The sequence below is a fragment of the Balaenoptera musculus genome, chromosome 5 (assembly GCF_009873245.2).
Source record: "Balaenoptera musculus isolate JJ_BM4_2016_0621 chromosome 5, mBalMus1.pri.v3, whole genome shotgun sequence".
Taxonomy (NCBI): Eukaryota; Metazoa; Chordata; class Mammalia; order Artiodactyla; family Balaenopteridae; genus Balaenoptera; species Balaenoptera musculus.
This window is the reverse complement of record NC_045789.1, coordinates 52,013,457-52,029,800: the sequence shown is the minus strand read 5'-3', so window position 1 is coordinate 52,029,800 and position 16,344 is coordinate 52,013,457. Positions and strand designations below refer to the sequence as shown.

Genomic DNA, 16,344 nt, shown 5'->3' with positions numbered 1-16,344 from the left:
CCTGGAAGAGACCTTGGAAGAGACCTAGTTCAGCCTCCTCATCTCATATCTGAATAGATACATTATGTATGTATTACTGTTCATCAAAAACATATCTATCAATGACTGTGCTAAGCACTTGACACGCATTATCTAATCTAATATTCACACGGATGGTATGAGGCATGGAGAGGTTAAGTAACTTGCTTAAGTCATCGATGGAGTAAACGATACAGTCTAGATGTCAACTTGAGGTGGTCTGACTCCACAGTCCATTGTTATACTGTACTGCCTTGATGTTTTTCTCCTACATGAAGAAGCCAAAATGGACAGAGGTTAAGTGACGTTCCCAAGATCATCAGCTCTTTGGTGACAGAACAGGGTCTAGACTCTGGGTTTCCTGAGGGCCAGTGGACATCACCTAATTGGAAATGGAATAAAATAAAAGCCAAATCAAAATGGAGCTGGAGTGCTTCGTGTTACTTGATTCTACCACCGCTCAGAGCTCAGCCACCTACGTTCTCATGAATTGCTAGGGAGTTTGTTCCTCTGTGGCAAATCAGGTGTAGAAGTGTCTTTATGAGCTATAGCTATTAAAAATACACACATCCACACATTATTTCCTTTTTTATTTTAGTGAACACTGACTATAATAAATCAGAAGAGGGGTTTTGGATAGTTCACTTTATAAATTGCTTTAAATTCTAGTTACAGTTAAAGTTATTCATTTCATGAGATTATTTTTTTAAAATTTCTGTACTGTCAAGAGCAACATGTCAAAATGTGGTGAAAATAGTTCTTTTCTCAGAAACACTGGAAACATCTCTGAGTTTAAGCAAGTTTCCAGTGCAATGTGTATAATAAATCACCTGTCTCTGTTTTAAAATTGTCAGTAACAGAATGGAAACTGTAGCACTTACCAAAGGAGCAACTACTAAAATAAAAGTACTCTACTTTTTTAACAGTCACATGGACTTCCACAAATCAAAGCCGTTTTCTGGAAGAGATGAGTTGTTATCTTTACTGAATGAGCAGTGATGGCTGTTAGCCTTTGATAAGCAGGATGTAGGGTGTGATTTGGGCGTGTTCTTGGATTCCTTTAGTGTCTCCTGGGTGCTTGCAGAGCATGTGGTGGGATAGTGTATAGCATGGTGGGAGGGAGAGAAACATGGATGAGACCAGAGACCCTGCTCTGGCCCCTCACGTCAGACCAAGCAGAGAATTCTTAACCTTGCGTTCCTCCTTTCTTCATTCGTGTTCTCTTTTACACTCAGGCTGTGCTGTAATTTGATCCTACAGTAGTGATGAGAAATAGTCACTCCCCCATGCTTGATAGAGGATGATGCAGTGAAACTTTGCCCATCACGTGTCCTTAGAGTGTGGCTTGTCCTGCCACGCGGAGCCTTCCATTCCCTACCCTTTCATGTCACACACACTAAAATAAGTCATGAAAAAGAAAGATGAATGATAAAGACATAAAAAGCCCAATGTCAATGCACAGGAGGTAAAAAACTGCAAGTCTAAGAAAATTCCAGCCGAAGGTATACCTTTTCTCTTTGCCAAGGGTGTGGTAGTAGTTGGGCAGGTAACCATACTCCAAAGACTTGTGCCACAGCGAGTGTGGATTTGTTCATATCATTTAACCCCCCTGAAACTCAGTATCTTCACGGATAAGAGATCAAGACTAATACTATTTTTTGGGCACAGGGGAACCTCTTTCTCTCTCTCTACATAAAGGCAGCCTGTTTCTGTTAGCCTTGCTTGTTATTCTGCTTGCTGCCCCCCTGAGGAAGAATGAGCTGGACGCAGTGATTATGTGTGGAATGGCTATAAAATAACGGGATGGCACCATTCAAACATGCAGTGGAGTTCACATGTATATAAATGGGGTCCTCTTATGAGACTCACCTGCCAGACTTCAGACCTAGACATTCAGGACGGAAGTAGTTGTACTGAGTTGTTTAGAAAGTGTCTGCTCACTGTATGAGGAGCCAGTCTTATTACTCGTCAATTCTTGCTTTTTTGCGCCATCCCCATCGCAACCCCATTATTACATAATGCTGTGCTAAAGGATTTTTCCCTGTTTTCCCAGTTGAATCCTACCCTTAAAAGAGGAGGATATACTATTGCTAATGTCATTCTAAAGAAAATATTGCTGGCTTTGAAGCCATGTAAAAAATATTTCAATATTTTGACATTTTTCTTTAATTTGTTCAGTCTTTAGTGATGCATTATTTTAGTGTATGCAATATCTTCAAGGTGAAAAGATTTAACTTCTTTGTTAGTAATTTTTGGAAAATATGTATCCTATTGCTTATGCTTTTTTTACGGGGTGTGGGGTGGGGATGTGCGTGTGCTACAGAATGTGTTTCTTCCCCTTGATGTTTGATCTCTGAATGAAGGGTTCTTGTTAGCCTAAAAAACAAAAATTCAAGTAATCATTATAATAAGGTTCTCCTAGGATGGCTTTTGAGTGGGGATAGCACTTAGTTTAGTTCTGTAAGTTGATTTTATTTTATTTTATTTTTTTAAAAAAGCTTTTCTTTTTTTTTTTTTTAATTTTTATTTATTTATTTATGGCTGTGTTGGATCTTCATTTCTGTGCGAGGGCTTTCTCTAGTTGTGGCAAGTGGGGTCCACTCTTCATCGCAGTGCGTGGGCCTCTCATTATCACGGCCTCTCTTGTTGTGGAGCACAGGCTCCAGACGCTCAGGCTCAGTAATTGTGGCTCACGGGCCTAGTTGCTCCGTGGCATGTGGGATCTTCCGAGACCAGGGCTCGAACCCGTGTCCCCTGCATTGACAGACAGATTCTCAACCACTGCGCCACCAGGGAAGCCCCTGTAAGTTGATTTTAAAAAACCAATTTCTTTATCATAATTTTGTGTATATTATATGATTATATGATATTTTATATACGTATATATGTGTGTATATACATATATACATATATATACATACATATATATATATATATACACATATAAATTCTTTGTTCTTGTTATGCTAAAGGGAAATAATAGGTTGTTTCTCAGAGATACACCTTTAGGGGCATGTGGCCACAAAGGTTTAGTTATTCATGTCCCTGTGCATTTATTTCCTCTAAAGTAGCTCTTGAAGCTCTTGTATAAGTTTACATTGGGCACTGAATATGTAGTAAGAAATTTTGTTTGGAATTGGTGTCTTAGAGATTGCAAGATAGAGGGCAAATCATTTTTTTGTCTCCTCTTTGCTCCCTCTTAAAAAGCTTTCCTCTGTAGAAAATAGCTTTTATGCATAAAATGTAGCTACTTATAAGTACCTGCTATGTGCAAGGTGAAATCTGGTTAAAACAAACACTGAAAGTAACCACAGACAGAAAAATGCCACCAAAAGTACTAAATCACTTCTTCGCACGTGGTGGGATTTTATAACATGATTTTATGTACAGAAGCTTCAATTAATATTTTTAAAAGTAGATCAGAGTCACCCTTTGCCTTCTGCAATCAAACACTAGTCATTACAGTCATTATAGTTCTTTAGAGCAGTTCAGCCCTTGGAGTAGGCAGGAATGACTAAATCGCATGTATGGTGAAATAAAAGGTAATATTCATATTGGTAAGAATCTTTATTCTTTACATTTGATATGTTTACGATAGCCATCATAATAGCATATTCACGTGGCTTCACTCCCCTAGTGACATCACACATGAAAAGAGAAAAAGACAAGTTTCTTTTAACACCTATATTTTCTTTCTATTAGGGCGTGTTGGAGAGTTTCCTGGGCACCGCTGTCTCTGGAGCCGTCTTCTGCCTCTTCGCTGGTCAACCACTCACTATTTTGAGCAGCACAGGACCCGTTCTAGTTTTTGAGAGGCTTCTATTTAATTTCAGCAAGTATGTACATACATATCTAATTATAAATTAGAATTGTTTGATTGTAGACCATTCACAGTCTAGCTAGAGCACAGAGTAGTAAAATTAGGCATAAGAGAACACGCGAATTTTAAGATTTGGAGGTTGAAAGGCCTTTAGCGATTAAGTCCTCCAGCACGTGTTTACGTGTGCTTCAGCTGAGGCCGCTATGTTCTGTTACCTCTTGCCCTCCCCCGTGATTCTCTGCCTTGTTGTCCTGCTTTGTGCCTCGGGAAGCTGGCCGCCGTGGACTGCAGCCCTCAGGCCCCTTTGCCCTCTGGCTTCCTGCAGAGCCCCAGGAACACAGGCAGGCAGAGAGGTCAGGGTGTGTCTGCTTCCCCCACCTCACTGCCTCTGCTTCACCAGGCAGTCTGGCAGTGCGCCGTTGTCCTCTGAGTGTAGCCCCTGGCAGGTGGCTCCTCCACCCTGACTCTGGCCCTCACCAGGCTCTGGTGACTCTTACTTCCTTGGCCTTTTCAAGCCAGGGGGTAGAAATGGCTTCCTGATGTTGCTCTTCCCTGAGTACTTGCCATTTTTTTGTTATTCATACCTCTGTAAATAGTCCACGTGTTAAGCTTTCCTCAGAATCCCATTGGAGATTGCCTTCTATTTCCTGCCATGATCCCGACTGACACACTAGAGAAATGAAGTGGCTTGTTCAAGGTCACGTGGCTCGTCTGTGAAAGAGACAGGGTGTTCCTGTGGTCCACTGCTCCTAACCCCCCATTCCAGTGTTCTTAACTAAAGATACATTTCTAGACTCAAAGGAGTAACAACTAACACTTACTGAGTGCTGACCATGTACCAAGTATTGTCCTAAGCACATTACAGGCACTCCCTCATTTATTTCTTGTAGCAGTCCTATGAGGTAGGGACTGTCTCCTGTTTTATAGATGAGAAAGCAGGCATGGAGTGGATAAGCAAACTGCTGAAGGTTGCATCACCAGTCGTTGGCAGGGCTGGGATTTGAATTCCTGCTTTCTGACTCCAGAGCCTACACCTTTTATGGAATCACTAGACGTTACTACTGGGCATGACCATTGTGATACCAGTATTTCCTTTTAGATACTGATGGATCATTTTAAGAAGGGGAAAATTGAGTTAAGCAAATTATCCAAGTGACCACAGTAGCACACAAATAGTTTCAAAATCAGATTGGGAATTCTGGCCCCTTTCTAATGAACTTAATACGTCTGAGAGAGAATTGGCTTTACTGGCAGATTTCAATACCCAGACAGATTGCAGAAATTTCATATGAATTGCTAACATTCCTTGTTGGAATTTAAATATACTTCTATTGTTATACATTTCTAGGATTTTAATATTAGAAATGTCATTACCTACTTAATGCCTCATGGACATAAAGACTCATATAATAGCCTTTGAAACTGTGTGTGCCGTCAAAAAAGATCACAAGAGAGAGGAGGGAATGAGAATTTGAAATGAGTGTTTTGAGAACTGGGTGAAAAGAAAAGCAAGGGTGTTCCAAGAATTTTAAGTCCCAAATTTTAAATAGTGTTATGTTTTCTGTAGATCATTACTACAAATCACTCCATCATAATTCTCAGAAGACCATTGGAAAGAATTCTGCTCATGTCAGTTTATAGAAAGAGTCAAACAGTTTATATATGTTTAAGAAAACATTGTGGGAGACAAGAAAGCCTTTGTGGAAAGATTAAACAAGCATGTACTATAAACAGGAACAAACATGTGCAACCTTTGCAGAAAGATTTATTGGATGCAATGTGATCAGAGCCTTAATCTACAGAAAATGTTTGCATCCTGGTTTGCTTTAGATAATTGTAGGATAGAGATTATTTCCTTTCACTAAGTAAGTTCCTTTCTCACTTTCCCTTCTGTTTCATCATAATTGGAAACTTCAACATAGTTTCAAGTGATTTATTTTCAAATGGTTGTAAAGCAACAAGAGATATTTGAGAAACTGTGTTTTAAATCCATCACTGGGTAACATGTGACACTTATGTGGCAAACCTTATTCTTTAATTCACAATACTATATCATCTGCTTACATATCATAACAGCAATGCTAATATTTTGTACGGATACAGCGTATTTGTGTAGATCACTGTTTCCCAAAATGTGTTTCATCATTTACTAGTTTCATTAGATGCCCCATGAAAAAAAAGCCTCTGTGATCCCGGTAAGTCTGGGAAGTGCTGTGCATTATATTATATCCCCCTCTTGGTCATTCACTTTACCCTTTAGCGCACTAAGGGATCTGAGAAGTCGTTCAGTAAAGAAACTGTTTTACTATGTTTTGCCCTGATTTTCCCCATCATATTTTACCTTTTTCTGTTTGTTTGTTTTTGGAGAAATAGGTAAATCCTTGTTTTATGAGTTCAGTGGACTCAAACAGTAACTCCACATAATCCACAGATTTCTCTCTGACTTGGAATACAGGTTTTAATATTTGCCCTATAAACTGGGGAATCAGAAAGGCATGTGAATGATACGCTGTCACCTTTTAAAATTAGTAACAGAATGAAGGAATAGCTCACAACTTTGCAGAGAACACGTAGTTTTGTTTCCCCAGTTCTGCAGTCTCTTTTGCACTATTTTTACATGTTTATCCCAATAATAGAGAATTAGATACCTTTTCCTTTTCTTCAGGAAGGATCTGAAGGAAGTTTTAACAGTGTTCTAAGCCACTTAGAAACTTCATAATTAAGGTTGGATTTTAGCCTGTATAATTGTCATTTGGTCATTTAATAATTTCTTATATTCTATGAACAGTTTACTTTTGGCCTTCAAATTATGATTTTCTTCTATTCAGTTCCTGGATTTAATCATTTAGTTTAGGGAGTTTATATTTATTTGTCCGTGGCTGATTTCTGAAGCATGCTTCAAATGTGAGTTCTTCAGTTTGTCTGTACTCTTGGGTTTATGCTGCTCAAAACTATCACTTAAAATCTCTAGAAACACTGAGTGTTACCAAAAGGATATACACACATTTTCTCCTTCTCACTCACCATAGTTTCTTTGGTCTCTACTATCATTTCCTTTTTATAGCTTGTAACTTTTTATAACTTAATTGCTATTTAAACTTGGCACCAAGGGGACTGATAGTCTTATTGGATGTAACATTGCCTTTTATTGTAGTCATTACTGTTGATAGGCTTGTTTAAAGAAGTTCCTCATCTTTTATTCCTCTTTCTTCTTGCTGTTGTAAACATATCACTTTCCTACCTAATGGAGTGATTGGTATTAGTGATTTTATTTGGGTTATTCTTACGGAGCCAGTCTGGGAGTATTTAAGTATTTTAGAGGAGCTATTTTGGCATATTGTTCAGGTCCTAAGATTTAAGTTTATACATGCATTTTTTTCCCCCTTTGCATTCAGACTGATGGTGTTCCTGACCATTAGCTGGTGATTAGATTTATTTCTCATCCTGTTTGTAAACATCAATTTTGTAAACAACCATTAGCATTCTTAGAACAAATTAAGATTGCTCTAACTTTCATCTTGTTAGGGAAGCAAAACTAGATAACTGTTTAAAACTTTATTTTAAGGAAAAAGTCTGTTGGCTCAGAAGTAATAAAACTGTTTCTGAGCTCTGACTCACTGTGTGATAATGTAAATTATCTCAAGTTCCTAGAATTTAGCTTTTTCTTGAGTCTACTTATCTCAGAAAGACATGCATAAGATTAAACACTGGGGTTCCAGACATAAAGGGAACTGTGAGGGAATGCCAAAGATGTCTTCAGAAAGATTTCAGGAAATCTATAGACGATAACTTTCTACCCAAGTGTTACTAATCTCCTGCTGTGGTAATGTATTCCAGTTTGTGTGATTTGGTGAGAAGGAAACAGAGGACCGTGACTTTAAAGCCCACCCTACCATGAGCTAAATATAAATTGGACAGGAGGAACCGTGCTGGAATTTTTAAAAGGAGCAGTCCAAGAGTACAGAGATTTGGTTTCTGGTCCAGCTCTGCCATTAAAGCCTTGGCATTGGATAAATGACTTAGTTTCCATTGGTCTTGGTGTCCTCATCTATAAAATGAGGCATATTTGACCAGTTGGTGATTAGTCAGGATTCTCCAGAGAAACAGAACCAATAGGATGTGTGTATACATATATAAGAGATTTATTATGAAGAATTGGGTCACACAGTTATAGAGGGCTGGCAAGTCCAAAACCTGCAGGGTGACCCAGCAGCCTGGAGACCCAGGAGAACTGATGTTCCAGTTCAAGTTCCAAGGCTGTCTGCTGGAGAACTAGGAAGAGCCTTTGCTACAAATCAAGTCCAAAAGCGGTCTGCCTGCTGGAGAGTTCTCTCTTGCTTGAGGGAAGCTGGTCTATTTGTTCTATTCAGTTGAAGAACTGACTGGATGAGGCCCACCCTCATTATGGAAAACAATCTGCTTTATTCAAGTCTACCAATTTAAATGTTAATCTTATCAAAACCACCCTTAAACATCCAGAATAATGTATGACCCAATATCTGGGCACCTTATGGCCTAGTCAAGTTGACACATGAACTCTAAGCAAATTTAATTCTAATATTCAGTAAAATTTTCAGTCGGTCATCGTCTGGTTACCTGTGATAGCTCACCAGTCAATGACAGTACTGTAACTGTCTCTGTCAAGTCGTAACCTGCAGGCATGGCTTAATTCATCTACCAACTCTTTATTGGAACCCTTCTATGCGCCGGGCACTGTGCTAGGTAGAGAATTTGAATTTTATTCTAAGAGCAGGGAGAAGACACCAAAAGGTTTTAAACTGGGACATTTGATTTACATTTGAAAAAGTCATTTTGACTGTGATGTGGAAAATGGCTTTGAGCAGGGCAAGCATGGATATTAGTAAGGAGGTTCTTAATAAGAATCAGTCAAAGACTTCTTGGTGGCCCAGGCTGGGATGTTGGTGATGAAGATGTTGACACGATGTCTTTGGGAAAGTATTAAAATATGTGGCTGTCAGTTGTCAGAAACTCATTGTCTAAAAGCAAGACCATCGAGCTTCAAGTATGCATGATCCTTGATTTATTTTTTTCTCACACAAGAAATGAGATTACCGATAACTGCTTTTGCATCGCAAATGATGAGGAAAAAAAATCTATTTTAAAACACTCTCCACATAATTTTAAAAGAATCGATATGAAATGGTAAAATGTCAACACTTGACCCATCTTTTCCTAAATGTGAATCTTAAACTAATTTACTTGTAAGAAATGGAAAGGGCATTGAAAAAAAATGGCCCACTTAGATGGAGGCAACCTATTCTAAGACTGTTCTTCACACACAGCTTCAGCAGAAGGTTATCATGCCTGTGAGCGAGCTTCAAGAGGAGTGGTGGTGTCTAGTGGTAACATGGCAATGCAGCCTTTCTTGATCTAACTACAGCCTACATATCTGATCCCATCTCCCTGTGTTGGTGGCACTTGGTCCACAGGGAGCATTGCACGCAGTTTCATGACACTTGCCTTTTTTGAGTACTCTTTCCTCTTCCTGGCTTGGCCCTCCCTGGTCTATCCAGAAAGTTCCTGCTTATCCTTAAATACCTTGAGTTTTTTCTGCAACTTTATCTGTCCCCCAACCTACACCAGCCCGAATTAGTTACTCCTTCTTCTGTGACACTGTGTGGGAACTTTAGGTATCACTTAGTATTTTATAGTGTGATTATGTTTATCAGTTTGTCTTCCTCAGTAGACTTCGATGACTTGGGGACAGAGAACATATTTATCTTAGCGTCTTCCTTAAGCAGAAAGCCCACAAATATTTATTGAGCACATGCTGGGTACCAGTGTTATGCTTTCAAATTGTTTATTCTGCAAACTCTGTAAAGGCAGGGATTGTCTTTTTTGAATGAGAAAATTAAATGAGGGGATGGAAAAAGATATTTCATGCAAACAGAAATGACAAGAAAGCAGAGGTCACTCTACTCATATCAGACAAAATAGACTTTAAAACAAAGGCCATAAAGCAAGATAAAAAAGGACACCGTATAATGATAAAAGGATCAATACAAGAAGAAAATTAATGAGTTATTTACATTCAAATGTTATGACTACTTTTGATGTGCTTTTGTCAAACTTCTGGAATTATTTCTTAGCGGTAGCCTCATGTCACTAGACCAAATCCTTAAAGGTAATACTTTCTGGGTAAAATCAAGAATGAGCTTTATATCTAGTGGCTAAAAGAGATCTTGTATTTTTAACAATCATTCTATAGTCGTTTGGTAGTTTTGGGTTATTCTTTGTGTTCCTTGGAGGAGGAGTCTAAATGCCTTTCTGCCTTCTTTCCAGGGACCATAATTTTGACTACTTGGAGTTTCGCCTTTGGATTGGCCTGTGGTCAGCCTTCATGTGTCTCCTTTTGGTGGCCACTGATGCCAGCTTCTTGGTTCAGTACTTCACTCGCTTCACTGAAGAGGGCTTCTCTTCTCTGATTAGTTTCATCTTTATCTACGATGCTTTCAAGAAGATGATCAAGCTAGCTGATTACTACCCCATCAATTCCAACTTCAAAGTGGGCTACAATACTCAATTTTCCTGTGTTTGTATGCCTCCCAACCCAGGTGAGGACAGCATGCTTATAGTGTTTATGCTTACCCCGTGTTTGGAGGAAGCCGTAGGCTCCATGCATGCACACTTTCAACACGGTATCCTGATCCTCAGGAAAGGGTTTTATTTTCTCTGAGAAATCATCCTGCTGAATTTATAGTCTCATTGCCGGAGGTATCTTAGCCATGTGATTCAACCGGGAAGTGAAGTCAGGAGCTCTGGAATGTGAACATAATTAGCTCAGTGCTTTGAAACTAACTCAAGCTACAGTATTTGCAAGGACATTTTGTGTACATTATTCTTGATCTTCTCTGATAGGTGAGGAAACCAGGTATCTATATAACAGATATTAAGGACCATACCAACCTAGTCCTCTGAACTTCTGTTCCTTATTTTGCTGCTTCCTTATTGCTGTAGGAATCTCTTCCTTAAGTAAATTCTAAATAGATTATCTTAAACTTACAGAAGAAGCAAAATACTAATTCACTTTATATAATTTGAAGCATGAAATTAAGAAAGAAATTCAGACTAGAGTCACCTAGTGATAAAGTAGAGCTTTATAAGTTCATCTGGGCTAGACAACGTAAATAAGAAAGGAAAGGAAAAGAAAAAACGAAAGAAATAAAAGAAGGAATATTATGTTCTTGGAGAAGATCTATATTCTAGAGTTAGGGAAGACATAAAATTAACTTGTTGGTAAGGAATATGATTCTATACATCTTAGCACTTTAACATCCATCTTGCTAAACGTGAGTCAGCCTCAGAACCTTTTCACAGAACAGTGCTCAATTTGGTCTTTGGAATTTTTTCTTGGAGTAATTCATTATCACTTTATAATATGGAAGGCATTTGGGGAAAAAAAGATTTACTTTGGGGAAAGTTGCTTTACATCTGCTTTGGTAGAATGAGGGGTGGACATTTGTGTCAGACAATTAAATGCTAATAGTGCTAGTGATACCTAGTTGTGACATTAGCTACAGGTCATCGTCCCTTAAAATAAAAATTGATATACTTTTTGACTAAGGTCTTGTAGCACCAGAAGCACAGCAGTGTATTGAGGGATGTGTAAACCTGGGCTTAAACATAGGGCACATTCATGTAACAGCCATTTATCTATAGCTTCTAAGGAAAAACCACTTACTGTTTACAGTAAAACACACATGGTTTTGTTATAGACTAGAATGCAAGATGCTTAATTCAAAAGCTCCACAAGAACTATGAAGAATTTTAATGCTTGTGCAGGCTGTGTCAGATGACTCCCAGCTATTTTGGTGGTATATCTGCCGCCTTCTCTCTGCCACTTTGGTGGAGAAGTCTTATAAGACCCATATGCATCTTGAGAGGTGAGAGGAAAGAGAACAGTATCTCCCTAGAAATGGGTCAGTCAGTGACACTGGTGAAAAGATAGGGCATTGTTGGGTTTTGCACTTATGGATTCTTTTTGTCTTGTTTAAGGAAAAATCAGCTCACATTAAAATAAATCCCACGCTTATTAAAAGCAAACAGAGACAGGTAAAAAGTGGAAATTTGAAGATTCAGGCAACATGGGTGCCGTAGATACAAAGACCTATTATTGTTAAGATGTATACTGATTAGAAATATTTCAAAACTTAAGAAGTGTTTGGAAAAGAGTAAGCACTTAATACATGACAGATATGATTAGAACCAATTAAATATCCTCCCCAGAGAGACGCAGAAAATGTGTTGCCATTACACAACTCCTAGAGCTCTTCCTGGGAGAGAAGGGGGTAAAACTCCCTCTAACCATGCATCCTGGACATTGCGGGGGAAGTCCAAACTACACGCGTTCAAAATATCGGATCACAGACATATTTAATTGTGGGATTTTGAACTTTCCTTTTTACTTATTTGTTTCTATCTATCTATCTATTTATTTGTGGAAAAGTCTGTGTGCTGACTTCTTAGGCATTCTGAGTAATCATATGTTAAGATTTTCTAGAGGAAAAAAAATACTACCAGCTGTTTGGAGGTTTGAAGTGTTCATGAACCAAATGAGGACTTTGTCAGCACACCTGTCACAAAGATCTCCCTAGTGTCAGCCCCACACCTACCTGAGGCTATTGGAAACTTGCATTCATTGTTTTAATTGGATGCTGGCAGAGAAGGTAATTTGAAACCAGGGAAGACATATCTGAATGTGTTTTCATTGTGAAAAGTACAACAAAAATTTTACATGTAATTTTCCTTCCAAGAAGGATTTCTGTTTTCTTGAGAAAGTGATATTGAGGCTTGAACCGATTTTACCCATGCATAGCAAGTGCTGGCTGAGGGGGTGATAGATAACTTTTCCTTTGACCTGTTTTCCCTAGGTTGTATAAAAAGTCTGTCCTAAATAGCTAGGAGCTGCCTTGGAAGGATTCTGACAATTCCACTACCTCTAGGGGTTACCAATAAAGCAGCGTAGCAGGGCTTTGAAGTCAGAAAATCTTGTATTCAAGTCCCTCTTGGCTAATGCCCAGTGCGTGACTTTGGACAAGTTCCTTTACCCAAGGAAACTTTGCCTTATCTTCCTTACCTATAAAATGGGGTTAATAATAGTACCGTCCTTAAAGAATTGTTTTGAAGAAAAAAATGAGGTCTTACAGACAAAGCGTTTAGGACAGTTTCTAGTAAGTAATTAAATGTTAAGCGTATAACAACCATTATTATTGCTGTTGTTATTTATTAAAATTTAGGGTTCATAAGTATGAATGACAGGACAAGCAAACCAGTCTTCATCATGCTCCATTCTAAGCAAATGTTGTTGGGCAGTTGGCTCATTCTGCAGCAAGACTGTTGGTTGCACCCCTTAGTTTAGAGTCGTTCAGATGAGTGTCACTCATGGAAGGTATGTACGTGAATGCGAGGGATTATTTAATCCATGGAGATGAGATCTGTTTCTAGTATGGAAAAAGGCAAATGGATATTTGCATTTTCAGGACAATCTCATGTTTTACAAAACCCTTTTTAAGATGAATGATCATGTATTTCTTCCATAACCTTAATACTTTTTGATAGAAGACTGCATAGACCCACCATAAATTTAGTTCTTCATGACAACAAACTGAAAACCAATAGCGAGAGAATAATACAGTTGCATATACAGCTAGAGTAAGTGTTCTAAAAACAATAAAAGACTGGTCTTTCATCGCAACATGCACTCCTAGTAAAAGAATTCAATCAATGAGCCAATAATATTTAAACTGGCGGATGACTTGTTTTTCAACACCGGGGCAGTATGTAACGATGAACCAGCAACTGCGCAGATGGAGTCGGGACCCTGCAAACTGAGGAATGATTTTACAGGAAAGGAAATAGGGGTCACTTAATCTCTAAGAAAACTATATTCATGGCCACAATAATATTGTGGCTTTTTTGGTGCTTTGTGAAGACAACTCTTCCTCCTCCCTTCCTGATCTTTTCTTGTTCTCACTTGCTTCCATAAAACTTCATCATCTCCTGAGTTTCCTTGTCTTAATGCACCTTTTTGTCCCTTCCTCCTGCCCCCATCTGCTGCTCAGTAACCCTCATACACCCAGGTTCTCATTTATTGAAGAACTAAGGAAGCTCAGTTGCAATTGCTAAGAGGAAAGTTAGCCATGAAATTTGACACATCAGTCAGGTTTTTATTAGCACATGGTTTTTGTGCTGGCATTCTCTTTTCCTAGAAATAAGACAGTTATTAATTAATATATTAATAGAGGTAATAGATGTTCTATTTCCCACTATGCCTTGATGGTTACATAGCAGAGGGTATATAGGAAAGAAGATGATTCAGTTCAAAAGCCCAGAATGAAAACTGAACAATATCCAATTGAAGGACAATTCACAATATTTCATTCATCACCAACATCCCAATTTAGGAAATTGTTAGTGTGATAAAATATAAACCATAAATACTTTGGAGTAAAGGAAACTGAATTTTAGCTCTAGTTAGCAGTGTGACCTTGGGCCAGGGTGATTTCCTAATGTCATCGTTTTATAATCTGTGAGCTGGGTTAGTAATTGTACCTACTCTTAGAGGTTACTATAAGGATTAAATGAAATAGGATATGTAAAATTGTTTGGCACCTAATAGTAAAAATTTGTTGTTTTTTTCATTTCTCACTGTCCCACAAAAGATGCCCCAGCAGTTAAATCTTTTAGTTGTATTCTTTTAAAGGGGTTCACACGTTTAACTTCCCTAGAAAGGGAAGTTAAATTTAAATTTTAAATTTAAATTTCCATTTTAAAATTAAATTTAAATTTTCCTAGGAAAAGATATTGACTAGGCTTCACTGTAAGCTTACCAACAAACAAACAAAAACTAAGGTACTGTTGTAAATAAATATGAAACATTGAAGTGGTATTTAATGGGAAAAATGTTGAGTTCAGTGCATCATAGTTAGATCATTTAATACTATACCCCTGAATCTCAAGACTACAAAAGTGTTGTACACTATACACAGTCATGTAGAAAAAGGCTTTAAAGTCCCAGAGGTGAGATACCTAGTTCTTCTAAAAAGAGTCTATCTACGTAATTCATTCGAAAACATTAATGCTGGAATTCTGTAGATAGGGAACAGGACGTAGACTTTCCTCCTTCTCTTTCCCCCTCTCCTTCTCTTCCTTCTCTTGCCTTTTCTTCTTCCCCTTCTGCTATCAACAAAAATTTACTGAGGGTGTAGTTCATTGCTTTTTAAGAATTGTGCTACTTGCAGTGAAGCAGATCACATACCACACACACACCACACACTTACACATGCATGTACACACACATACACACATATATACACACTGCTTTTTATAAAGTGTGTTGCTTTTTAATTAGTGTTAATTACTTTTTGAATGAATAAGGTCAGAAATTCATTTGACCTAGACTTTAAATTTCTACCCTAGTACCTTTGTTCATTTGCCTAATATGTCAAGGTTGCAGTGACTATACACTCAAGGGCATTGTTAATATTTTGGAAAGGGTCAAAATAAATTTTCTGACCAGGTGTTGGTTTTGTATCTGGAGGGGAAAAAGGCTTGCTAAATATGATAAACAAATTAGAAAGGCAAGGAAAATTGCCTCAAGGGGATAGACACTATACTCTTAACAGAAGGGGTATATCTTATCGATTCAGTGTTGACTGTTCCAGGGAGAACATGCTTAATAATGGATGAATGATTAAGAAGAATAAAGCCTTTCTCGGGCACCGAGTGCATCACTGTCTGTAGTATCTCTAAGTAAAACATGACCTTTTTCCTGGCATGAAACTGTCAGACCAAGTCAAGTGATTGGAAGTAAGCAGGACTTCCATTTCCACACCTTGGTTATATTTACAGCATGAGTAGGCTTGCAAATGCTTTAAAACTATCGTCACTAGAGTGGAATTTTGTTACTTTTTTGTGTGTATAATTTTTCTATTATCTTAATAAATGCTATGCACCAGTATGTCATAACCATTAAAAAGAACTGCTGGATCGTGTCTCCTGTGGTCCCATATTATAGTCAACATGTGCTTCATAATTAGCCCATTAAAAGAAAATTAGGACATAAAAGATAACCCTAATTCATCTTCCATGACCTGCATCATATTCTATGCAGTTTTATTTTTATTTTATGTCATTCCCTCTTTTGCTTATACAGTGGGTTTAAGTCATAGACCAAGGGTTGAACAGGAGGTGCAAGGCCTTCTGCTGTAGCACTGCTTAGGCTTGCATTTGCCAAGATACTTTACCAGCGCAGCTGACATTTTGTCATTCTTGGTAACACGGTCTTTTGAGATAACCATGGATATTTGAAAGACCCATCATTTTAGTTTCCTTTTATTGACCTAACCTATATTTTAGCAGTTTCTGTATAACACTTGCAGGAATCAGAAAAGGAGAAGCAGTGTATTTGGATAATCACCAGACCTGGATAGTTCTCTAGCTTTGGGTTTGAATAAAACCCAGATTTGGAAAATGTCCCCGAGAAT

At 38.2% G+C, this 16,344-nt stretch overlaps 1 protein-coding gene across 5 annotated transcripts in view; it reads left to right on the top strand.

The window, feature by feature from the left end:
- The window catches only part of SLC4A4 (solute carrier family 4 member 4), a 351,691-nt gene that overhangs the window by 263,603 nt on the left and 71,744 nt on the right, over positions 1 to 16,344 (top strand). For all 5 annotated transcript variants that reach the window (XM_036852386.1, XM_036852389.1, XM_036852387.1 and 2 more), the window contains 2 exons: positions 3,721 to 3,854; positions 10,142 to 10,413. In XM_036852386.1, the coding sequence (XP_036708281.1) occupies positions 3,721 to 3,854; positions 10,142 to 10,413 (406 nt within the window). The remainder of the gene's footprint in view (positions 1 to 3,720; positions 3,855 to 10,141; positions 10,414 to 16,344) is intronic.